The sequence below is a fragment of the Porites lutea genome, chromosome 10 (genome assembly GCF_958299795.1).
Source record: "Porites lutea chromosome 10, jaPorLute2.1, whole genome shotgun sequence".
Classification (NCBI taxonomy): domain Eukaryota; kingdom Metazoa; phylum Cnidaria; class Anthozoa; order Scleractinia; family Poritidae; genus Porites; species Porites lutea.
In genome coordinates, this window is record NC_133210.1 from 6,718,363 (window position 1) to 6,744,790 (window position 26,428).

General features: G+C 38.8%; 1 protein-coding gene, 1 long non-coding RNA gene and 1 pseudogene across 2 annotated transcripts in view; 1 reads left to right on the forward strand and 2 right to left on the reverse strand.

The window, feature by feature from the left end:
* Positions 1-2,255, reverse strand: part of LOC140950673 (uncharacterized) — a 3,903-nt pseudogene extending 1,648 nt beyond the window's left edge.
* LOC140950873 (uncharacterized) overlaps positions 1-26,428 on the forward strand; it is a 373,771-nt gene that overhangs the window by 192,361 nt on the left and 154,982 nt on the right. The window lies entirely within an intron of this gene.
* LOC140950259 (uncharacterized) lies at positions 2,907-26,156 on the reverse strand. Its single transcript, XM_073399467.1, has 13 exons — positions 26,027-26,156; positions 19,273-19,496; positions 16,167-16,351; positions 15,944-16,021; positions 15,043-15,174; positions 14,343-14,444; positions 10,866-10,979; positions 9,414-9,554; positions 8,732-8,917; positions 8,149-8,360; positions 6,161-6,201; positions 5,204-5,300; positions 2,907-3,730 (listed from the first exon to the last, which is right to left on the reverse strand). The coding sequence occupies exons 3-13, from the start codon at positions 16,299-16,301 to the stop codon at positions 3,556-3,558; spliced, it is 1,413 nt and encodes a 470-aa protein (XP_073255568.1). The 5' UTR covers positions 16,302-16,351; positions 19,273-19,496; positions 26,027-26,156; the 3' UTR covers positions 2,907-3,555.

The window sequence follows — 26,428 nt, forward strand, 5'->3', positions numbered from 1 at the left end:
TGTGACAAACTACGACATGTGTCTCCATGGCAACATTCACAGCAACAAAACGTCAATCGATCAGCTTCCTCCGCGGATAACTCAGGCCCATTTCCTCACAGACTCCTCTCGATGTCAACGCATCCACGTCTCGCATCGTGTGGTTGTTACACCTTTATCAGGATGTCTGGGCTTTATGTAGAGTATTTCCCCTTCAGCAACCTTAGTCTTCCCGTCTCCGTTGGTATTTTTGTCATAATAATGCACTTTGAACCTATATGCGTATTACAGGTGTAAAGTTGACCTTAATTAGTTTATACGGAGAGCGATTCGGTTTGAACTCGCTCTGTCGAGCCAGCCTGTTTACCCCAGCTAATGATTTCCAATCGTTACAAGCTAATTTCTAGCTATATTAAACTTGCGACCCCAGATTTTAAAGCAATCATTCACTTATTCTACAAACGTTTCAAAACTGATGGGTGGATTTACTGGTACCCTGCGTAGCAGGTGCCGGTTATTAGGGAGTTTTAGCAACAACGATGGCGACCGCAACGAGAAAGTCAAAAAAGACGTGAAAATGCCTAATTTCACGTTTTAAAGAAGACTCAAACAAGGGACGACGAGATTTTCTTTCTTTTTCTAAACTTGAGTGCGGTCCTCAAGAAATCAACTCCAGGGAAATTTGCCTCCATTAGAAATTTTCAGCGAATTTGAATAAACGCGACAAAGTTGAAAAAAAAGCCAATTCATTCTAAAATTGACGTTTTCGCTGCCGTCGCCGTTGTCGATGCTAAAAGTCCCTATTTATTTAAAGTCCGCGCGAGGGCAACACGAGAAGGGGTGAGGAGGCCTCCTCTCTTAGTCTCCCCTCGCGCGTCCTCGAGATTTCTTCCTTCGCCCTAGAAAACAAACCGGCACCTGCTGCGGGGGCTAATGTAGGGGGTCCGAACCAAAAGACCCTCACTGCACGGCGATATCACGTGCGTGAGAAGGAATCGGGTAATAGGAATAAATAAGAAAAAAAGTTACTAAGTAACAAAAAATAAATAGAGAGCTAGATTTCTTTCAAGAAGAAAGTTCCTCTGTGGAGGAGCGTTCACTTGATAGATTGTATTGGGTCTTCCAACCTCTCCCCAGGCCTTGTTTCCTTCCCTTCTCTCTCCATCTCCTATTTTCTAGGGTAAAAGCCATGGGAGCGAGGTTCTTAGATGTTCTTGTCAGAGGGTCACTTTGAAAAATTGTACAACCTAAGAAACTGACCTGTAACTTCTAGGCTGCCGGATCCAACCCTTGTTTCCACGACGTTATCCCGTATATCCTCTGCAATGTCCAGTCCATCCATCCCTGAAAATGAACAACCGAGCTTTTTTCTGGCCAAATCTAAAGCTGTCAAAAGAGAGCTTCCACAGTCTTCGTCTAATATGGTACGACCTCCATCCACCGACACAATTTTACTCAGTCTTAACTTCAAGAGTGGAAGGATACCCAAGTTTGGGAGCTGGAGGCCTGGGACCTTGGTTGACAATTTTCATTGCGTTGCGAATAAAGTTGACGTAATAGACATTGACAGTCAACCACCTTTTAAAAGAAATTCATGCTAATTCCACGTGTCATGGAGGACGTACTGACAAGCAACGACAATTGGAAAAGGACTCTTAATCTTCTTCAATAAAAACAACTGTCACTAATTTTCTGGGCCCAGTTCTTCGAAGGCCGATTAGTGCTAATCCCGGGTTAATTTTTAATCCGCGTTTCTTTTCCTGTCGTTCAAAAGTATTTAGACTTGCTACAAGTCAGCCTCACGAGTTTCTTAGCGAGCGGACCGAGCTTAATTTTACGCCGCGAAGCGGCCAAGCGAGCGACGAAGTCACGAGAGGACAAAGGACTTTTTTGAAAGTCAAAAAAGTATTTTCCGGGTTAATTTCCTCAGTCTATTCTTTTTAGAGCATCCAATTAAAAAATCACATGCAAAAAGGATTAAACTGAATTACTTTTAAAGCTTTCATACCTGAATTCAAATTTCGCAATAACCCTGGGTTCGCTTAACCCACCTTTCAACAACCCCGCCCTGGTGGGAAAATGAAGTTTTCCGTTGAGTCTATTTTGTTACACTACGTTGAATCCTTGAAGTTTCCCTAATACCATAAGACAGCCAAAATATAGTCATATGTGCATTGGCGGGGAATAAGGGCTGAGAAGTGGAAAATAACTTATTAAAAATAATAGTTTAAAGAGGTAAATATTGTTAACGTGTTAGAACACCTTCTTCCAGCCATTAACCCAGAAAAGCCTTTGCAAAACGTTATTTGGTCTTTCACCACACAGGGTGCCAGAGGTCTTTTTCCCATTGGAACCCGCGAAAGCGCCAAGCTGCGAGAAAAAAATTCTCTCTCGCCGACCAGGCTCCGGTTGTTCAAACGACGGATAGCGCTATCCACCGGATAAATCACTATCCAGTGGATAAGTATTAGGGAAACTGATTGCGTTATCCACTAGATAGAGATTTATAACCAGTGGATGGCTTTATCCACGTCTTGAACAACTGGGGCCAGCACTTTCACACTTCGCACGAAGGAAAAATAGCGCCGCTATTTTTTCTTCGTCCCTTCCCATCAGGGGAGACCCCGCCCGCCTCTTAACCTAACCCCCAATCTTCTCTCAACCCCAAAACATATAAATAGAGCTGGGTACGAGTCTGAGATATAAGTATGACAAAGGTCGACGGTTTGTTTTTTTGTTGTTGTTGTTGTTGTTGTTTTTTATTATTAAATGACCCTGAGGCACCATGGCTTAAACTGACGGACAACCAAAGGAGTACCGCGACGTTAATGACTTATCAGGTCATGCAGTCATTCATTGGTCAAACCATTTACATGATCACTAATTTGAAATGAGAAATGCCAAAGTATAAAGCAAGTCTAGTGCGGAACAATGTTATTTTAATAATACTGATAGCGTTACATGTATTTCAGCCAGTCTATATCTAATAAGCATTTTGCAAAGCATTAAAACAATAGTTAATTATGTAATCCCTAGATTCTTATTTAAACCTCTCCGTTTATAATTTTCACTACTGACAGTAATAAATACAATCGTTTACGAGAAATTCGCCTTGCACTAAAAACAACCTCGGCGAAATCCAACATGACAGTTGATCTTCAGCTATCTTCTCTGTTAGTGGCTAACTTTAAAGGCTCGTCATTCAGTTAAAACCTTAATCACTGTTAATAGCTTTACGTTTCTAGCTTTATACTTCTTTGATCGCATACGCTGGTTGCTGGAAATCCTACTTAGTCCCCCTTTTTTCTGCGTGAAAGATTAGTCTATACTAGCCAAGTAAAAATCTTAACACTCTATAAGGGAGATTTACATTCCTGGATGATGGGCTCCTGATTAGATCTGGAGGGCCTTACTGTTACACTTTTTTTTTTTTACACTTAAAGCTCTTTTTATGTTTGTTTTAATTCTTTCAGTATTTTCTTAGCTTAGTTTTTAAGTAAATATCTATGAATTTACTGTTTATACTCGTTCCGTCTTAAACTGTCCGATTATTGGGGATGCTCCTTCTTCTCCATATCAATCAGCACTAGCTAAAGGAGGTACGTTGTAATACGGACGATCTTCATTGTGTTTGTTTACATTCAAATATGGTGCATCCCTTTCCATTATCGCCTCCAGTTTTTCGATCAAACGGTAGAAACTGGGACGAATGTAAGGGTCTTCGTCCCAACAGTGAGAAATTAGCTCATATCTGTTATGAATAGGAAAAAAATAGAACCATTCAATGCTAATTAACTAGAGCTTCAGTCAATTATTAGACCGTGTCAATATATAAGCCACTTTATAGCTCGTATGTTTTGTTTTCCCAATGGAGGTCCCAGGGGAATTTGACCCTTTGTCTACTATGCTTACATATGCACTGGAATAACACGAAATTTGAAAGAAACAGTTCCTTGGAGTATTATCACATGACCTGTATGACCTGCATTGGCAAACAAAATATACAAGCGAAAGGGGTCTATTGGATGAAAGAAATTTTTTCAGTAGGAAAGGCCTCTCAGCTTCATGAGTTTACAGGGAGGCTCCACCCTGAGGTCCAACGCCATTTATACAGCATTTTTGACCGAAAAGGTACCCCTTTCATATACATTCCTTACCTGCCTACCCTGAAAAATAGTACGACTACTTCATTTTCTTAAGCCTTTGAGGGAAACATCAAGTATACAATAGAAGGTGCATCTGTTTAAAATATATTTTAATGTACATTACCGAAGTTGAAAAGTTTCCTACCATTTCACACATTATATACTCGTGAAATTCGTATCTTTCCACGCAAATGTGGCATAAAAAGGCACTCCTTTTGGGTGAAGCTTCCACGTAAAGCCCAATAACATGGGCTCCTAGAACTTTTGGGTTATCTCGTGATTCCCCATTCTTTCATCCACCCATTATTTTGTAAAGAGATCCGGGAAGGCTCCGCCCCGAGATCCACCCCCTTACTATTTTGTACTATCATTATTTTTGGACAGAGAAGGTACCTCTTTCCTATACATTCTACTGATAAGTGGTACTGTACCCCTTTCACATATCTAGTCCAGAGAACGTTTTATCCCTTTTAACAGCTGTAAAAGCATTTCCTTTTAAATATGAGTTAAATCACTAGACTACAAAACTTTCTCGACTTTTTCACAGCCAAAAAATCCTTCTGTAGCCCTCTTAGGTCATTTTACAGACCGAAATGACAGAATTCCCTAATACCCTTTCATATACCTCGACTAGCGAAATTTCTGTACGAGAAGACTGAGAAAGGTACCCCTTTCGGGCGGAGCCTCCCCTTACAGACCATTATAGGGAGTACTCCCCCGGCCCCAGGGAAGAGATTATAATAACTTAATCACTGTTAATGGTGCCTTTATTGGCCATAAAGCTTGGAGGGTTTAGAGCAAAACTTACAATGTGTTATCTGCTTTATCTGAAATGGCAAATGGGTTTGAAAATGTGGTCTAGTTGTTTCCTTGTTAAAAAAGTGAGGATCCCAACAAATGTTTACCCTTAATCTTGCCGTCCGTCTGGTCAGTATTTGATATGATCATAGAGGGCGTTAACGTAATTGACGAATTCGTACATTGCAACGTTCGCTGTGAATTGTAACTGAACAGAGGCACGGAAAACTTAAGTTGAATCTAATTGTTAATTCTAAGACGACCCTGATCAAGAAACGTACACGTCATCGGTGCACATGTCAGGCCTTTCCATGCGATAACCTGTACTGAGCAGTCGATACAGCTCTGAGTTGGTCAGCGTGGGATATGGTACGCCTCCTGGCGATTGCGAGAAAGAAAAATATAATAATTACATATCGGCAACTGATCAGTAAGATATTATTGAATAGCTTATATTCAAGATGCTATTATCCCCATATTCAATAATGCCATTTTGCAAAAAAATGTTCTTTGAATGGTGGTCTGATGGCCAATGCACTCAAATGTGTTAAAAAGAAAGCAGGTGCTTAATAATATGGCTTCTTTTTTCCCCGTAACTTTCAATGCTCGCAAATACAATCCATTGTCACATATAGTTTTCATCCTGAGGAGAGGTCTTACAGCACTTAAAATTAACAGAGCTCAGATCAGACAAAACAAAAAGTCCAGCTTGCCGCAAATGAAACATTACGCTAAAGAAAAACCAGCTTGTTTCCTGGTAGCAGTAACCTTAATAACAATCATACAAGTTAAGTCACATCCCACCATGGCAAAAAAGGGGAACAGGGTTCCTTGGATGCGTTAATGTTTGACAAGATTTTACGATAGCAGTCAAAACAATTTTTCAAACGGCGCTGCTTGGTCGACAATGTGACGGATGGCGCAATTTATTTAAAATCATCGGAAACGAAACCCAAAATGAACTGTCAATTTTATTGCAAGAAAAGACAAACAAACAAATCGACAATATTCATTGTCTATGATAATGTTCTCTTATCGACCCTAGAATGACGTCAAAATATATAACGGTCAAACTTTGCAGTGACGTCTTTCTCCAGCAGGTCGTGCATGGCTCCACCTGAGTTTCTAATTGTCATTTTTATAGTATAAGAGTTACATACCATGGAAAATTTTTGTCCTTTTGTCAATTAACTTTAAGTTTAAAATGATAAGTATGAACCGTAAAATGATCCGCTTACCCAATGTAGCCATCTCCCAAAGAACAACACCAAAAGACCAACTATCAAAAAAAGCACAAAGGGGTTATAACAATGTACAGATTCACCGCATTTAAATTGTTTATTGCCGTCTTTATCTTTTTTTCTTTTATTTGATGGACGAACGAAAAAATGCGAGTGCCAAACCTTTCGTGCATCGCGTTTGATTGAATTAAATAATACCAGGTATGACCTCCATTGTCGTGTTCTTAGAATTTTGTGTCGAGAAAACGAAAAGGCAATGAATAATCTACCTGCATTCGCCCCGAAAAAGGTTTTCCCTCAGGTTTTAGACAAACAAGGGGAGCAAACTTAGGTAACCAAACTACACTCCTTTGTCAAAGCAACGGGAACAGAAGGGAAAAGGGAACGCTAGAATTGATAGACCCACAATCTCAAGTAGATCGTTAACATCTACCAGCAACTAATTGCCCAGATGAAAGAGAATAACTTCTAAGTGATGATTTAATATGCTTTGAATTAAATTCCAACGGCGCCGGGCTGAAATTCCATCACTGACAGACACTTTTGGGCTACGAAGAAACCACAAGAATCAGTTTCACAGGTTTGGTTTTAACCTAGTAACAGATGGTCGCCTACCTATACCAAAGTCAAATCTGTAATGGCCCAGGCGTTAAAGTTACTGATGAGGATTTCAGGGTCTTTTTTTGGTGAACCAAACAAAATTTACCTAAGATGCTTCCTATAAGTAGCCGACGTTGTCTTGTCAGAGGGAAGTCAATCCTGGCCATTCTGGGAATAATATTCCGATTTTGGTCGAATTTTAGTTCGTAAAACTAGTGAAACTGTAATCGGTCTTCGTAGCGCACCGTTTACAACGCAATACAAATTTTTCCTAAGCATTCGCGCGACAGTCTTAGCAGTCGAAAAGTCTTAGCAAAGAAAATTATTACTTGTCGGCTCCACTGCCTGTAGATGTAATTTTTTTTGTCTGGTGATTATCATATAGCAAATCTGAAACGCTCAGCGTGTAATTTTGAGTTTTGCATGTAACTGGAGAATTGTAAAGGATTGGAAGAATCTTCCTCTTTTTAGCTATTTTTAGACACGGATTCTTTCAATTCTCTGATTCCATATTTGGGCAAAAAAAAAAATGGGCTTTTGATTGGACGCCTTTTAACCCCAGCATTGTTATAAACAAAAAAGGGGAGTTTAGGCTAAGAATGAATTAACTGAATTGTCTCCGTGCTGCAACTGTGTCCGCTAACACGACATTCTCTCTAAAACTCGTAGTAGAATGAAGACGACTATCACGTTTTCCCGCCAAAATGACTCTGGTTCACGCGCGCGCACTACTTAGTACTGAGAAAATCTCGTACTCGCAGTCGTACTCGTTCTCAAATCTAAAGCTCTCTATTTTACGGCAACTACGTTTTTGAGAATTGATAGCCTGCGAAAACATTCGTTTCTCACTAGCTCTTCGCCGCTGGGGACGTTTCGCGCGGAGGAACGTCTGCGACTCAGGGGCAGAAATTCCATACTGATTACGCAAACCATTTTTTTTCGTAATAAATCCGGTAGTCATGGGGTTCCAAATATGAATTTGTACAATTTTACTTGTCTTCTGGTCGATTCTGGTAAAGTGTTGTGTTCATCTGCCAACGAGGCGCAGCAAAACTCAAATGCTTCTTCTAGAGAACACTATATTCCACAAATGTTGACTGTTTTGTCAGAGATTCTTCGCGTTTACATCTGACCTTTGTGGCCTTTTGTCTTTTGTCTACTCCGTCTACCAATCAGCCCCTCCCACCGGATTCCGGACAGATTTTACGTCATCAGTATGGAATTTCTGTCGCTGAAACGCAGACGTTCCTCCTCGCGAAAAGTCCTCAGTGGCGAAGAGCGAGGAGAAACGGATGTTTTCGCAGGCTAAAGAAGAGATTACAGTAGTAGAAACGTTTCAATCAGGCGTTATTTCCTTATCAAGGGAGAGGGAATCGCTAACTCACACGTCACTTTTGGTCGTGTAAACGCCTTGGTAAAGTGATTCTGGGGCCATCCATTTCACAGGAAGTTTTTTAGACTTCTCTGAGCTGGTCACATCTTCATAAATTTGTTTCATCAACCCAAAGTCTGACACTTTAATCTGGTTGTCATGGCCAACAAGAACATTACGGGCAGCAAGGTCTCTGTGAACAAGATTGTTTTCTACGAGATGATTCTAATAAAAATTAGGAAACGAAAAACACCATTAAAATTATCTCAAACCATAATCAGTTAACGGGAGTACCCCGAACACTAAGCGGTTAGTTGAAGTTAAAAAATACTACGAGACAAATGAAGCACTGATCTGATCCAGATTTTTACGTCCAGATGCGTAACGAAACTGGGTCGACCGATCGACTAAGAAAATTTTTTCATCTAACCCATTTAAATGAAAAAATAAAACTGTACTCATATCTAGAAAAACAATCAATTTCATTATCCCATCTAGTTCATGCTTATACAATATTGACTTTTGAATTTCCTGTGCCTTGTTATACTCAGAATCAAAATCAAAGCAACATTATATAGAAAATACGATCAAATTACCATTCCTTTAGCTATTTGCCAAGCAAAGGAAAACAGTTGTTTGGCAGAAAAGCCCTCCTCTATGTCTTCGTCGTCTGACTCCTGTAGGTTATCGTTTGAAAGTGACATAGCAGGAGCTTGTCTTTGTCCTGGTGATGCTGATGTGCTGGGAAGCAGTTCTTTCTCGGTTACTTTGAATTGCTTATCCTACAGGCAAATATTGTTTTGGGTTGAAACAGCAGAACTCTCAAGTTATTAGTAAATAAGTAACTAACAGACCGAAGGATAAAAAAAAACTGACATTTGTTCAAGCCAAAAACGAGCTAAAGTTTGGTATTATCTGTTGGAAGTAATCAATGATGAAGTTTATCTGCTTTTAATTTGAAAATTTTATACGGAAATTTAGGCTTTCCAACTCTTTCAGCGTTTTGGATGCTTTTAAATGTATGTGTTCTTAGGTCTTAGAATGTATTTTTGCTTAAAAAGTGGAAGTGACAATCCCAAAACTGAAAATAGCTCAAGAGAATGAACGTAGGACGTTGTGATGTAATTCAAGGCAGCAATGTGTGATGTAATTCAAGGGGTCCCAAGTTTTACTAGGTTGTTGTGTTCTTCTAACGTCAAACCTAACATAATGAGTTGCCCTAGTGGCATTTTTCTTTAGTAGTGAATAGTTTTTGTGGTGTTTTTATTTTCATCTTACATCTCCTTCAGTGGAAGTCGATGGAATCACTTCAAGAATGGCATCTTTGTTGTTTTGTGGAGAAGACACTGCAATGTCTTCTTGGTCTTGGTGTGCAGAATGTTCATCTTCCTTTACTTCATCCTCAGTGGCGAAACTTTGCTAAACGATAAAGAAAATGACGATGACATTTACAAGTAGAAAAAGTGTTACCCTGTATTGAAAATTTGTGTCGCAATCTTTGTCTGCAACGCAATCATTAAAACATGGAGTCAAGGTTAGCCTAGTCTACTGTATCCAGGGGGCACCCAGCGACGGTTTCCTCCTAAATACGTTCAAAAAACGTTTCAGGCAATCCAGAGTAGATTTTGGACTCTAGAAACACATTCTAAGCGGCGCTATAAAATTTATATATGTTAGGTAATCCTTGGGGACTTTAGGTCTTTTCGAAATTACAAGGGCTTCAGAATTATTTTCCCGAAAATTTTAGATGCAATTTATCCTTTTACAAAAGTGAGAATTTTTCTGGTTCCTCTCTCAATCGCATTAATTTTTAATCCGAAAATTTTAGTTTTCCTTTTCCTACGAAAAGTAGCATTACTTGGGGAGTGAGATGCGAAAAATTAAGCCTCAGAAAATCGTTGGGAATTTATTGCATAAGTTTCCAAAATTGTACATGTGTGCATGAATGGAACGGTCATCTAGAAATTTGTAGCCGTCCTCAAGCAATAGAAAATTCTGGGAAAAATATTTGTTTCTTCGAACAGATATTTTACAGAAAACCAGTCATTGGCTGCCCCTGTGTATCTTTATTACTATTTGTGACTCCTAAATTGCAATCACTCGAACCGCCATACAAGCCTTTATGAATGGTTACGCAACACCGATTCTCACTCCTTAACAACATGCCAATTACAGCACTGAAGAAAACGTACCGGCTCCGCAGTATCAACAGTACCCTACGCATGCGTATAACAATATCATCCGGGCAGTGGCAGCCGTAAACAGCTGTCTCGCTTTGTTGGGTCTCATAATCATGGCATAACCGTCGAGCCGATGAACTGACAAAGCCGTGTATCAAAGGCCCTTTTACATGCCGAGGCGAGTGCGAGTGCAAGAGCACTCCATACCGCCGAGTTGGTACATGTGCTTCAGTGCTGAAATTGGTATTATTCTCACTTGTGAGCTTGGGGAAAATGTGATAAAATAATGAAATTCCGTTGGCCCAAGAACTAGACTTAATAGAACAGGAATTTAGTGCGCAAAAGATGAAATTTGTCTTTATCTAACGTTCGCAATTCGCAAACCCCAATATTCCATTTCCCAGGTAACAGTCGCTTGTAACCCGATATATTTTCACATAAAGGTCACGTTTAGCGTCACCCAAAACACGTAAAGAATAAAGGTATTACACTACATCCTTCTTTAAGACGTAAGATAAGGCGGCCTAAGGCTGAGGCATTTCCTTCTTACTTCAGAAAAACTGTGATTGGCCGACGCCATGTCCTGTGTGAAGTCAGCCTGGCGTAATGAGGCCATTTCCATGGTCACTTGTGCCTTCTTTGATAGTTTACTTTCCTCTCTTTCCTGTAGGTGAAAGATATGCAGATTAATGGGCTCTTATTTTCGACGAAAGCGTTTGCCTTGTCAGGGATATAAAAAAAGGTACTGAACTAAAAATGGCACTTTCTTGGTGTTGAGGATAGCTGTGTAGAAGGCCTAAATGTAATAAACGACCCTAAATGTAATAACATTTTGTCCTAAATGTAATAAACTCATAAGTTGCAAATTACAGTAATTACTCAAATAAGCGCCGCAATGGGGGCAGGGGGGGACATTTAATATGCGCCGCGGCACTTACTATGGTTTTAAGGGCCGTCCTCAAATAAGCGCCGCATTTTTGGAGAAAAAATTTCCTTATGCACTGTGTAACTTGCCGTTTACATATAAATTGCTTGTAAAGGGACAAAATAAATTAAAACCTGTAAGCCTTAAAAGGTTTTTCATACTTCATTATTTTTTGTTAAACAAATTTACTGCAAAAACCGTGGACGAATATCCTTTTGGTTGTCAACGTTGGATCTCTAGAAAAGAGATCTAATCAGCTAAAAAATTAAGAACAAAAAACCAAAAGTCTATATGGGCCTGTTTACATGGAGGTGGGGGACCCCAGGTAGGTGAGTTGACCCGCTTTGGTGGGTAACCCTCCTGTCCACATAATCTCTCATTTAAATTTGATCACCTTTACATGATAAGTGGGGTGACCCGCCGCATGTTAAATCACCTATCTGGGGTCCCCTACCTCCATGTAAACAAGCCCTAAAGACTACTGTACAGCTGATAACAACTTTTATAAATAACTAAGATAGTACGCGCGCGTTCTGATTGGCCGAGAGATGTGTTTGCATGAGAGTATGTAAACATGTGTGGAGTCAAGATGTTTTTCTCTTCGAGCGCTAATCACACAAGCACGAATTTTAAAATATTTTTTAGTTGAAAACTCGACAAATTTACTTTATTTACCCATTCCCTCGTCGGATGAAACTTAAAAAAATCTTTACAAACATGCTGTACCAATTTTTATTTCGCTTAAGCTGACATTTTAAGCGAGAAAAACCCTTTTTTGGAATGCATCTTTATTGACAAACAAGAACTGATTACACGTACATTAAGCCTCGTGTACAAGACTTCGCGACTGGTAAGAGTTTCTCTTTTAATCAGTAACCTAAACAAAGAGTTTTTCTTTTTCTCGGGAAAGTTATTTTATAAAAGAAATAGAAAACGTTTTTTCCTGTGTTTGCATAGCCTGATATAAACACGAGAGGGGTTGACGAAGTCGAGGGTTTGCACAACTGTCTCGAATTCTGCAAACACAGGAAAAAAAGTTTTCTATTGCTTAAAAAATACCATTACTTTGTCGTTTTACAAGCAATTTATTTTTCAACGTTAAGTTTCACAGTGCATAAGGAAATGTACTGAATTTTACGCGAATTAGTGCCGCGGCGCTTATTAACTTTTTCTCCAAAAATACGGCACTTATTTGAGCGCGGTGCTTAATACCATATTAATACCGCTTAGTACCGTATTTACACGAATAAGCGCCGCGGTGCTAATTAACTCCTCCTCCAAACGCCGCGCTTATTTGAGGGCGGCGCTTATTTGAGTAATTACTGCAATTTGCAACTTAAGAGTTTATTACATTTAGGGCAAATTGTTATTACATTTAGGACTTTATTACATTTAGGGTTGTTTATTACATTTGGGCCTTCTACAAGGTGCAATCACCAAATGACGTAATACAAAAGATTGAAAAGCCACTGAGCAATACCCACTAGCTAATCAACAAAAGCTAACCAACAAAAGTCTTCGCAACACTAAGAAACACCCCTAAAGGCAGCCATTTCTGTCGTGCCTGAAAGTTAGTACCCATGCTCTCACCAAAATGGGACTGCGCCACCTTGCGGAAAATGCTCACCAGTTTTTGAAAATTGCTCAAAAGTAATATTTAATTTAAATTAGATCACAAAATATACCTGTGGATTCATTTGCCAGACCTGCCAAGATTTATCGAATGCACGTTTGAGTGCTTCGATTGATTGTATTCTGGTATAGGAGTGACCCGGAGAGATTGTTCTTTTGAAACCTTTCATCTCATTAGTAATATTAACATTTCACAGGGCGACTACTACTATAACAGGGGTTACCTAGTCAAAGTTGACCGATTGAATGGCAGGAAAATAACAACACATTCCGAGGAAGTTAGTTGTCAATCATAATTACCACGAAACGAAATCAACAACATGGATTGAAATCAACCAGTTACAAACTTGAGACGTGACCTTTTGAACCCTAACTGGGAGGTCCGTTAGAGTGTTGAGGGGGGCGAAAAATGTAAACGTTAGATGTATTGTATTTTATTGCAAAGCGCGGCCGCAAAATTTAGCGAAGAAATTGCTGGTAGATGACAAAACAACAACTTATGTCAAACAAATACGTCTCCTGGGTGTTAAATGAAAAGTTTCGGATAGAAAGACATTGCTGGTCTGGTGAAACATTTTTGCTTTCATAAACGTTTGCTATCAGTAATTTAATTTAGTGCTTCGAGTAACTTATTGTTTCCTTACGACCTGTTCATTGGCCCACAACCAACTTTCTTGGAATGTATTGTTATTTTCCTGTAATCCGATTGGTCAACTTTGTCTAAGTGGCTCGGGTTACAGTAGTCGCACTGTAAACATACATTAGAAATTCTTTGTCAGACGGTATTGTGGAAGGAGGACGCCAATTTACCGAGCCAGGAATCGACGCAAGACTCGACAATTTTTCGCTTTCCCGCCATTTTCACCTCCTGCAAGTCACATGACCATTGTTAGTTAGTTAAGCAGTCTACTGTCTAAGCGACAATGTCTGTTTCATGAAGAGTTCAAGGTTTAATCAGGTTCCTCCAGGTCGTTCTGTCCTTTGCTCGCTGCCTACAAGAATCTACTAAAATGTTCTTCCGCTTCAGGTTTCTTTTCACGATGTCACGCGTTGAATCTTAGCCTAGCTCGTCCTTGATTTCTCTTTCCATCGCGTAACTGGGAATACAACAGCTGCCTGGGAAGCCCGGCAAAGTTAATTCGTGGCAATCATGGAAAGTGAGCTCGCTGTTAGTGTTAAGGTTAGGGTTAGGGTTAGGGTTAGGAGTCCTTGCTCGAGTCCTGGCTTTAATTTGATCTTAGTCTATCTCTTGTCGACGTAAACAATGGCTCTAGATCAGCATGCGATTTCTAGAGTTTTTCTCGTTGGCTTATTTCGGAGCACGGTCAATAAAGATGTTGACTTTTTCTTTCGCAGAAAATTGTAACTTATTTCTCAGCAAATTTCCTCATTGTCTGTATGCCTTATCCACGCTCAGTATAATTAAATTTAAGAAAAATGAAATGAAATATTCAAGTATTTCCTTCTTACAAGATGGCCTTGAAAAGTCGATGCCAGCTCCTGTCGGACCTCATCATTGCTTTCTTCCGATAATGGAGTCAGTTCTACTATTTCATGCGATTGTCTGCTTTCCTGCGTGGAAAAATTAAATTAAATTTTAAAAAGATTTTAATACACTTCTGGCCCTTCTCTCTGTCACTCAATGCTGGAGTTTCATCATAGAGAGGTAGTTCAAGATATTTTTACGAAAAAAAAAATTAAGTGCATTTTTAAGTATGTGATTCATCCGTCTTTCTAATCGATATAATTGTTAATTGTTTAACTATTGTCAGTTTTTAAGACAACCGTTAAGGTAGCAAAATGTTGTGGAATCTTGTACTGCGTTTAAGCATGCCTCAAATATGCATTCGCCAGTTACTCTATATAACGAGAATCTGGACTTTCGATGTATTGAAGACTAAATATAAAAAATCCCCTACCTATAGCTTGATTAAATTCAACAAATAAACTAAAAGAAGCATTGACAATAGCTCAAATTTTTGTTTTGTGATAAGCCTACTTGACCCCCAAACGTCTCTCTCATTTTTCAAAAGGTTTTTGTAGTTGACTTTCTTCAAAAAGTGGTGATGCTCTGTTCCCGAAAAGTGAAATTATTGGAAGCAATTCTTACAAGCGCAAATAAACTAGAATTAAAATATTTTAGCCCCTAACTGGCTGATTAGTTTCTCACTTCGTTGCCGAGATAATAAGAAGTCGACGCTGTGTCCTCACTGTCATCCTGTAATAGTGGAGTCTTTTCCATGCTCACTTGCAATTGTGTTTTCTCCGCTTGCTTAATCTGTTCCTCAACCACTTTGCTAACCTGTGTGAAGGGAAGCAGGAAAATGAATCTTTCACAGACACGCCATCAAAAAATAGAGCCAAAACCATTCAATTCATAAGAGATGAAAGGAGATCAATCTGCAAACATTCTTGCCAAGGTTCATGTCTGAGAGGCTTTTTGCGTGACAGATATTCTGATTAACTGTGTTACCCATATCAGTGTATAGAGCTCTGCAATTGTATGGCGATATCATGTTGGCGTCCCTCTGCATAAGGAACAAATATATAGCGGCCGGAAAATAACAGAAACATCCTGGAAACATCTGTCATTGAGTTTGCCACGAAGCGAGTAGACATCTCTAGAGAGCCCGTACAAGTAAAGTTAATACTTACTCAAATACAAGGAAAAAATTCTATGTTCGCTAGAGCAAAGTCTCCAAATAATAAGTCAGTCTTTGTCGTCTTTTAACCTAGGTAAAAGCTTTCAGGACAGCGGCCATTAACGCCGCCTCATGAAATAGTAAAGAAATTCAAACTTGTTCTATCACAAAACGAAGAACCATTTCGACCGGAAACACTGCAAAAATTTTACGTCTTCAGCTGCTCTAATAGCTCAGTAAATTAAAACTCAGATTAGGCTAAATAATTCTTTTTTTTGAATTTTGATTACGCCACGTGCAAACCATGGAGCAATAATCAGATGAGTAGGCTAGATAGGTCATAAAACCAAAAAGCAGAATGAAGAATAGCAAAACGTTTTACAACAGAGCTAGTATGAAAAGTTAGATACAATTTAAGAACAAGCTTACTTGATCACTGGTTACTCCATGATCTCTCAGAGCCTTTTTGTCAGCATATGATCTCTCGGAGGCTTGAATTTCGATGATCTAGATTAATCCATCAAGTACTAATGATAAGTCGTATAACAATTTCCAATAGTACGAAAACAGATTCGGAATTTTGTCTCGCTGTACTTGTTTCACAATAATTCAGTTTTAAAATATAAATGTTGAATTTCGTTCATCTCCTTACCCTTTTTCTTCTACGGCGTAACCACGTCAGTAGGTCACCACAAGGAACGTATTCTATGACCAGGAACATTTTCTCCTGAATCGTGCAGCATCCAACCATGGATACAACGTTCTTATGTGAACCCAACAGTTTCATCTGCTCAATCTCAAACGTGAACTCTTCTTTCTGTGTTTTAGATGGATCATCTAAAGGCAATTGCATATACGATATAGTCTTTTTTATCTTGCAGTGACAGCATTATTAAGTGCTAGATTTTTCATTTGCGAAGTCATATACTTCGTCCGATTTTTATCGCACCCCACGCTTGCTTTGAGGCACAAAGTTTAGATCTATTCCACCGTTTACAGAATGTCGAGAAATATTCAGGCATTTCGTATTATACTATTTAGTTTACCACTGCATTCTCGCAGCAGCCCGGAGAGGTACCTGACCCCTGGAAAATTTGGGCGTTGGTATGGGTGAGATGTGACCACGTGATTTCCCTTACCCTATTTCAGACCTGCCGCTGTTCTTAAATGATGAATGAAAAAGACGAGTAAGTAAAAAATGAATAGTAGAATAAAATAAAATGAAAACAGACTTTGTACCATGGAGAACAAAACCTTATCCTATTTCAGGTTTTTTTTTCTTTGACCCGAATCGTGGAAATCTTTACCCAATTTCAGACCAAAAAGGGGTCAAAAACCATTGATACCCTTTGGTCCCGCTCACACCCCCTATGGCTCTAAGAAAGCACTCCCTGGGTTTGGGTCTAGCAACCATCACGTTGAAGTCGTAGCTCAATTTCATTGTTTTATCTCCCTTCATCCTCATTGTCCTTGCCTCAAAAGACTTGCTGTGTAAACCGAGGAATTTGGATTACCAAAGAAGGAGGGGGGGGGGGGGATCTATTGATTAGAGCTTGCATTATTTAAAACCAAACATATTTCAGTGTTGTGCTTTAGTTGTATCCATTGGTCAATTTCTAGTTTGTGTGTAGTAATTTATAAAACTTTGCATGTGTTAAGAGCTAACTAGCTTAAACCTATTCTAGTGATAATTGTGTTCTTGACTTCGAAAATTTCAAACATAAAAATGGTTACCTTGATCCAGTTTTTAAAATTCTTGCGACGTGCACTACATGTATTATGAAGCCAAAATAACTCCTGCCTTTCCAATCATTTTCGGATATTTTAACAACGTTACCGTTGATCTATACAATCAAGAGAGGATAAAGCTCTCTCTTGATACAATATAATACAGTGTCAATTCTCGGACAATTTCGATCTAAATAGTTCAGTGCCTTTATGTGGTGCAATTAGTATAGGTAATCACATGATTTCGAGTGCAATTTGGAATAAATAAGCACGAGTAAATTTTTCAAAGACCAACAAAAGTGCATGAGCCCGTAGGGCGAGTGCAGTTTGTGGTCTGAAAAATTTACAAGTGCTTATTTATTCCAAATGGCACGAGAAAAATCATGTGATTACTTATTAATAAGATACACGAAAAACATAACTACAACAACAAATTTTGACAGCGCACGCGTTTTAGTTCATTTAACTGATTGGCTGAAACAGACTACTACCTTTGTCAAATTCAAACTTTTTCAAGACCAACGCTTTCAAAATCATTCAGCTAAGAACTTGGAAACGTGCAAGGGTTTTTTTATATGGTCACCAGCCTGTTAAAGATAACTTGGTTTATAACAATCAACAAAAGCAACTGTTTTTAAATTCATCCTCTATGGGAGCTCTGCGTTTACAAGAAGCGTTTTCAAGAAGTATACTGCCGTTTTGAAATCAGGAGAACGCATCGAGCAGCCAAAGATGAAAGACACTTGCTAAGGTTTTTTAACGACTGTTTATCATTGTCTGTTCCTGATCATGAGACCCCATCACAGCTGGATTCATGGACAAATTTTTGAGATTTAAAACCCGCAAATGAATGAGGCAATTTGTTTTCCTTCAACGCTGCCATCGATGGGCGAGTGGAGGCACAAATGTTGGGATGTCGGAAACTGCCAGAATCAATATAATATTTGCTTTTTCTCAGCGTTGGAGTTTTCATTATCTTATTTGGCCTACTGCAAGAGTCATCGTAGCTCTTCGTCGTCGGCTTCATCGTAGTCGTTAAGGAAATTTATACCTCTGTGGCCTGTGACACTGACGATCAATATGTTCTGAACTTACAATCTTTGCTTTCTTCAGCTTCCTTACTGTTGTTTTTCTTGCACAACGATTCGTAAACGTTTTTCTTACTTTCTTTAAGGCTAGTACCAGCTGCGGATACTTTCATTATGTGAGTACAGTTGTGGTATTTTCGCCCATGTGTTTAGTTTGGACCAAATGTTTAAATTTTCGGTTTCGTTTGCTACTGAGGTAGAAAAAAAAACTGACCATCGCATGGATGTTTTAATAGAGGTCTTCGCTCCACAAAAGACTCAAAGAGAGCAACAAATAACGTACATGACTTGAAATCCCTGTTGTTATCATGGAATTGTATCCTTGTTCATTTAAATGCCTGAAGAGTGTAGCTGTCATGGTTTTCGTGTGGTTGCAACCGTTTTTGTTCTTTATTTTTTTTACTTTAGCGTAGGCTGTTATAAGTAGCTTGTTTTTTAGTTTCTCTGGCTCATTTTCCTCGATTTTTTTGACAGTATTTTTCTCTTAGCAACGCATTTTCAATACATTTAGCCAGAAAGACGTACTTTTTACTGTGTTCGGGGTTTTTGGAATATTTTTTTAATTTTTCTATTGTTGTTTTGCTTACAAAATTAAATCCCGTCGTCGTCTGCTGAAAACCATGGCCATTTTCTTGAATTTTTGTTGTTAAAACAACTCTAATCTGATTGGTTCTTGTTGGTTTCTTTTGTGTTTTCAGCCAATCAGAAAGAAATTGTAATTTGCACTCGTGTTACAAGTTTGCACTCGTGTTTACACATTTTGCACTCGTGTTACAGAAGAGCTCCACTCCTTTCTCAGCCAATCAGAATTGAGTAATTTTTTCGTGTATATTATTAGTTTACTTAAATCCCTCAGCTTTTCTTGTTATGTGAAGAGGACTAAAGGCAATCACAAAATTTAAGACTCCATGGCTTTGTCTGTCTTTTATTACCAATTCTTACCATGTAAGACTTTGACAGCAACTACCTGAGGTGCCTTTTCTGTGGATAACAAAGGCCGTTTTGAAATGTCAGTGTCAAACACCTCCAACCCAACTCTCTTCCTAAATTTTGCTTTGTAAACCACGCCAAACGCTCCTCTCCCCAGCTCTTCGTCGTATTCTATTTGCTCAGGCAGAATTTCCCACTTGTCAAGAGGAATGATCTCGCGTTGTGAGTAAGGTAATCTGGATAAAGGGGAAAATAATGCTGAATTAATAGTCCGAGCACAATACATCGAATGCAAATATGGCGGACCTCTCGGCCGGCCCGGGTCTAATTGCGCGAAAGCGAGGCCTCAAGAGTTTTGTTTTGACTGCGCGTCTTAGCGATTGAGTCGATCGATATGGTTTGCTTCGAGTTGTTGCATGCCTGAGGGCCACCAAAAAGAAGATTTTACTCTAGCTGGAATAGCCTTTACTTTCCTGAGATCTTTTCACAAAGAAAGTTAAGCATTCATGCGATTCGGCGCGGCGATGGGAAGCACTTTACAGCGAAAGTGTGCTCGCCTCACTTGCTTTAGATGATAGGACTCACGAAAGTATTTGAATGAAATAATTTTCACAAGAGATGGTGTTGTTCCAAGATGTTTGCATTGTCTGTTATTTATCCAACAAAAGCTAAACATTCTCGAGAACTGGAACATCCGCTGTGGACTGTAAGATCTTTTAGATTTCACTCTGAAAACAGCTGCATTAAAATATAACAACAACAACAATAACAATCGCCTGTTAATCCTACAAGCGTGGCCTGTGAAACTATGTAAGAACCAGAAGAAAGCGACATATTTCAAAAACGGTCCTTGACCAAAGTGCATTAAAAAAACTAACAGAGGAACCGTTGCCAACTCAGAAAGTAATTAAGAAGAAGCAAAAAGGTTCTGGCAGAGAAAGAGCGTGCAAGTATTCGAGCATTGTATTTGACCTTGCGCGTGATCTACTTTAGCAACTTGTCGAATGGTTTCGAGATAAACTAACAGCGATTTTCCAAACATTGCTTCTTTTATGGCACTGCTCAAACCCTTGAACACAGGATCGTGAAGACTGTGAATCCATTTCTTTCTTCGTAAGGAACCTTGGCAGAACCTTGGCAAAGGGAAGATAATTAACTTTCGTCTCTGCTGGAGTTAAATCTCCTCTTTGATGGCTCTTAAGCACGTAGCAACTCGAAGGAAACCATATTGATCGACTAAATCGCTAAGACGCGCAGTCAAAACAAAACTCTCGAGGCCTCACTAGCCTCGATTTCGCGCAACTAGACCCGGGCCGACCGAGAGATCCGCCATATTTGCATTCAGTGTATTGAATTACTCGAATACAGTAAACCTTACCAACAATTAAAAACATGGTGCTTGTAAATATGAATCATTAAGGTTATGGTAACCCGGTCTTTTTATTGTATAAGTAAAGAAGTGTAGAATTTTCGTTACAGCAATCTTGCCCAAGCTCCTTTACAAGGCCTTTCAAAATCCAGCGGCCTCTTCCGGATGAAGGATACAGACTCGAGTTAGAATGAAAGGCCTACTCTGGGACCTTAACTCGCCGCGAGATTGTGCGAGCTAATGCGAGTTTAGGCGAGTTAAGGCGAGATAAGGAAAAATTGAGCTCGCCTATTAGTTGCGAGTTTGTGCGAGTTAAGGCGAGTTAAGGCGAGTTAAGGGAAAATGATCCATCTTATGTTGAGGTTATAAGGCTTAAAACTTATAATATGCTTTAGTAACATACATATAAAGATGCCTTGGCATCTTTGTATGTCTTATATATATAGTAGGCTCCATGTTGTCCAATTACGAAAAAATTAAACCAAAAATTTCAGATGAGCTCCAAAGTTGAATGAAGCCAAATCTTGTTTAAATTTATTAACTGAAATATTTTCCTAATTGGACAAGCTTAAGTATGGATATGCTAGTGATATGGAGTCCTGTTCTTTATTAATTATATAGCATTTAGACTCCAAACTAGACCAGTTGGTGGCTGTATCATAATAATAATCATTGTCATCATCATCATATATTATTTATTAAAGCTATATAATTATTTGGCAGAGTAATAAATTACCAGTAGTGAGGAAAAAAAATGAAAACAAAACAATCATGAATTGATAAAAAAAAATGTAGCTGTAGTATAAGCACAGGTAGGATATTTAATTTAATTTTATTTATTTTTTTAAATCAATAACACTATGTTTTAATAGGCAGGTGAGCATAATAGGTATCACATGACATGTCATCAATTGTTATCACTAACTCCAGAATTGAAAAAAAAAAAAAAGTTTTTGCAGTCTGTGTCAATGTTCTTCAAAGAACTAGTATAAAAATCCGGGGAAGCTGACGAAATACAACTCAGCTGAGGAAATTTTTATGCCACAATCAATTTTACTGAAATGAAATGAAATTTCTTTCTCCTTGAAAATTACGACTTATCTTTAAGTCTTCCATTTGATCCATTCTCTCCACGTCACTGATGGTTTCCCTTGGAGTCCAGCTCAATTGTTTGTTTTCACTGCCAGAAATGATTGCCTTTTCGTTTCCTCGGATAATCTATTCTAATTTCTTGCAAATGAAGGCTGATGCCTTTTCGCAAAGACAGCAGTTCCCATATTTTAGAAACTCCCTCCTTAAACTTGGACAATCCTGTGAGAGACACCTTGATTTCTACAAAAGAAAGGAGGATCAAGTTAACTTGATAGTAAACTCTTGATCATTCTTAGCCTAGCAAAACAGACCATATTTTCTGTTTAGGCTTACTTATTTTTTACAAAATGTCAGAAAGTGTTAATAGTTGTGCAGAGGACTATACCTTATTTAACTTGATTAACAAGAAAACACTCTCTACTATCGGCTTTGTCTTCCAAACTCTTAAGAGTTGTCACTGATGAATCTTTTCTGACTTTCCTGCTTCGCATTTTTACCAAATGATCACCGGCTCAGGCGTTTTGTGCGTGTTTTTATGTCACGTACGCCACATTGAAGCTTCCAACCTAAAACTTGCCAGTGGACTGGGATCAACAAGGCTTTTATAGAGTTAACGTTGCAAGGGTAAAAGGCTTTAGCTTAGCTTACCTGCATGTGATACATTTCCAAACTTCTCGATTTAACATCAAAAGTTTTGCGCGAGTTCTCCTCCTTTTCTTCAGAAGTTTTCCCGTCCATCTTGAAAATTACCCAGAAAGCATATCGAGGACAATAGGCTGAGCGAGGGGGCCCTGGGAAGACACGAGTTACCAGTATCTTCTGGGTAATTTCAAAGATGGCGAACGAAGTTGGCTATCAATGCAAAATATTGTACCTTTAGCAATCCTTTATTCAGTTAAGGGCTAAATGTAACAAGTCTTCTGAATCATGCCTGGGTTATGGTTGCCAGTCTGAATACAATGTAGGCCATACAGGATGTCACGTTGAACCAATGTACAGATCTTCTATTACGAGGTAAATATTTATAAGAATTATTTATAAGAAATATGGACTGCAATCAGTATGTGGACTATTTAAAGGATTCTCGATTCTGGCTACATCCTAGCCTTTCATTGATGATTGTCAGCTGGAATCCTCATTAAGCTTCATCAGATTATAGGATGATACGTATGCTACTACTCTTCATATGTCATGAACAGCTTGCATGCATTATATTTGCAAAGTAATTAAACTTTCCATTACAAGTATCTTTTTTTGTAAATCATTAGCCAGCTTAAAACTAAAAATTTGATATTCTGGTATTATGTTTTTGTATTTCACTCTAAATTCGAGATTTCTTATTTTAAGCCAAAAATTAGAAACAAATCATAGGAGAATATTTTTTTCTTCAATTGAGAGATTCAAAGCAATCTTGAATTTAGAGTGTTTCTTTGTCTTGTGTAGAAGTGTAAGACTAAAACTTAAACTATTTTATGAAAACTTTTTCGTGGATTCACTGTTAGTGCTTTTAGTTAATGTCACTTACTTTGTGGACCAAAACACAAACAGTGAATGTGGGATTTGTTAGACCCCGTGACCCCATGCCTCTGGAATTTCTGCCATGCTTAGCATTGAAGCCTTTTCATTAGGCAACGAGTTAGTGCATGTTCAGGCTGTTCCTGGTAGTTCCATTGACAGCCCAGTTGTGACTCCAAGGCATGACAATGTTAAGTAAGAAAAAACCTCATCGAATCTTTAGTGGTGAAATACCCTTACCACAGAGGCTATTGGAATTCCAGAAGGGTGGGATTGGTCAATTACATATTTTACATATTTTTTTAAAGGTAAAAACCCTGTTTTTCTTTAAAAATCACTATCTGTTAAACTTTTGAAATTTGTGTTCTTTGGCGTCTTTCCTTTATGGAGTAATTGTGAAATTACACTGAGAGTAGTATGAGATATTAAAATTGGTATCCACTTGGCAGTGGCGAGATTGGGCGAGTTTGTGCGAGATAATGCGAGTTTAGGCGAGTTAAGGCGAGATAAGGAAATTTGAACATAATCTCAAGTTGCGAGTTAAGGCGAGTTAAGGCGAGTTAAGGTCCCAGAGTAGGCCTAATGAAGTGGGATCAGGCAGGCAGAGAAACAACAAACCATCCGAAAGAGGTGCCGGGAAAGGTAAGGGCAAGCCATACATAACAACCTCTGTGTCTTCTCTGGAAGATGATAATGAATACAGGAGGCTGTACGTACCATAAATACTCGTTTGGGCAAGACCACTGTAATTAGTCTCGACTGGTTATTATAATCCTTAGTCAATATGGTTAACCTGGCACTGGTGCATCGGAGGAATATGGCCGAAGCAGTAAACTGTTTTCCTTGAAAATTAATTATAAACAGCCAGCTGAGCGGCAGGATAAGGACAATTATGAAATGTTTTAAAAAGGACAGTCCAGTAATACTGATTTCTTAGACGCAATTATTTATTATTCGCATATTCGTAGGATTTTTCTCCCTCCTTTAAGAAACATAACGTTCTTTGATTTATCTTTAATAAAAGGTAGCCTTCTTGGTGTTAACTGTGCACCAACCGGAGTTGTAATCACGTGTTGTAATTTAATATTTCCAACAACAGCGCAGTAAAATTAAAAACAATAATTAACAATTAATGAATGAGGCTGAGTATCTTATGAAGAATTATGGAGATCCAGGAGGGTGTTATCCGTCGAGGCCGTAGGCCGAGGCGGACAATACCCTCCGAGATCTCCATAATTCTTCGTATGATACGAAAGCCGAATTCAATAATTGTTTTATTATTTATTCAAAATAATTCCTAGTTTAAAAACATGCTTACTTCCATCGATGCAGTCGATGTTAACTTCATCTTCGATAGTGCACGTTTAGGGTTGCTCGGGTCCGCAAATATTCTCCAATTAGCAGATGTCGCCCTTCGATTTGTCTTCTTGCTGTTCTTGCAATGTTTTTTCGCCTAGTTCTTACTCTTGAAACGACTGAAATGTCCGCCATTTTTGTTTTCACAACCAAAACAACTCAACCTCGTCCCCAGGTCTTCTCGGTTAACGGTGCATTAACGGGCAAGAACGCTGCACTTTTGACGTTATCAGTTCATTAAACGCAAAATTCTTCCATATTTGGTCATCTGTAGCTGGTTATGGTGAATTATGTGTGTACTTTTAGTCAATCAGAATCGGGGAAATATTTTGAATGAATAATAAGAATTAAATTCCTTAACAAAGGCTGGGCCTGAATTTTTTTTTCAAACTTTCCCCAATGCTGAAAAAATTCGTTTTCCCAAATTGCGCCCTCAATGTGTGAATCTTGGCCGTTCATTACTTTCTCGAAGGAAACTGCCATTCCCCTTTAGTTCCTAGTGACTGCATCCTCCATCTCATCCCTTTTCCTGACGCCTTTCTCCCTGGCCAGCTGGTGCCAATATAGGGTGATCTGTAAGGAAGCCTAATTGTTGCCATACAGACCTATGTCCTATGGCTAGATAATACAGAGTACGCCTTCATCTCCTAATTAGACTTGACTAAAGGACCAAATATTCAATGAAACTCAAGCGCAAGCAATTCTATCGCCAAGCCACAATAAATATAACATACACTAACTTACAAGGAAAACAAATATTGCAACCGCGCTTGTTTGTCCGCTTTTAGAGAAAACCAACCCTACTCCAAAACCAGACTACGATGAGCATTCCTGAGTGTAAACTTTTGCTTCTGTGTTTGTCGTATGCCTTCAACGACAGAAAAAAAGAAACCTAAGCACGCGACTGACCGAACACAAACGAGCGACGAGGAATGGCGACGTCAACAATCGCATTGCTGGGCACCATTTACAGACGAAACATCAAATTGACTGGGACTCTGCGACATGTATAACGTATTTTATAGACTACTATCAACGTCTTACTTTAGAAAACTGGTTTGCTAACTTAGAAAAAACGCCACTGAATCGTAGCCAACAGTTACCAGCACCGTACAAACGACTTATTGACGAGATCAAGCAAAACTAACTACGAGAGAACGACTGGAAACTGACAATTTGACTAACAATAGACGACGGATCTAATTGACCAATCAGATCAATAACCAGAGTATAATACCATCAACTGACGTGATACAACTCACTTTGACCCTGAAGATGACTACCGCACAGGTTGTTGGAAACGTCAGTCACTGTCAACAACAACAGTCCTATTCAGGACTACTTTCACCCGGACGATTAAACTCAACCTACTTTAGAAAAAAAATTATAAACGTGGTACAAAGTAGTTATCAGAGCTGCGCAAACTGCACAAACCTTTGAGTAGTCTTCTTTCTTCTGTAGCACGAGACGAAGATAGCGATAGCCAACAGCAAAATGGCGGTCACACCAAGTGATATGTAAATGATCTTATTAATGGAGGTAGAATTTCTTGGAGAAGGTTTCGTCGTTGCTAAATAGGAAATGATGTAAACTACTGAGTATTTTAAATCAGTGGCGAATGGGAAGCTTTTGCCAAAAAGAACAAATTCCAATTCTATCTGAAACGCACGGACGCGTTTCAAAGAGTTCTTAAGAACTCTAAGTGCCCCTTGGGTAAACAAATTACAATTTTACAAATTTTTTTTTCAATGTGGTTACATTTTATCTCATTGAAGAGGTTTAATCATGCACGATAGTAGTCTTTTCTACTGAGTATCCAGCCGTATAAACAGTTTC

Bases quoted from the DNA above. Each gene is read 5' to 3' on its own strand.
- LOC140950259 (XM_073399467.1), bottom strand. From the start codon at position 16,301: ATGAAACTGTTGGGTTCACATAAGAACGTTGTATCCATGGTTGGATGC. The intron at 8,361-8,731 runs GTAATTTGATCG...AATTTTTATTAG, and splicing joins GGCAAATAGCTAAAGGAATG to AATCATCTCGTAGAAAACAA. The intron at 5,301-6,160 runs GTAAGCGGATCA...CGCAATCGCCAG, and splicing joins TTGGGAGATGGCTACATTGG to GAGGCGTACCATATCCCACG.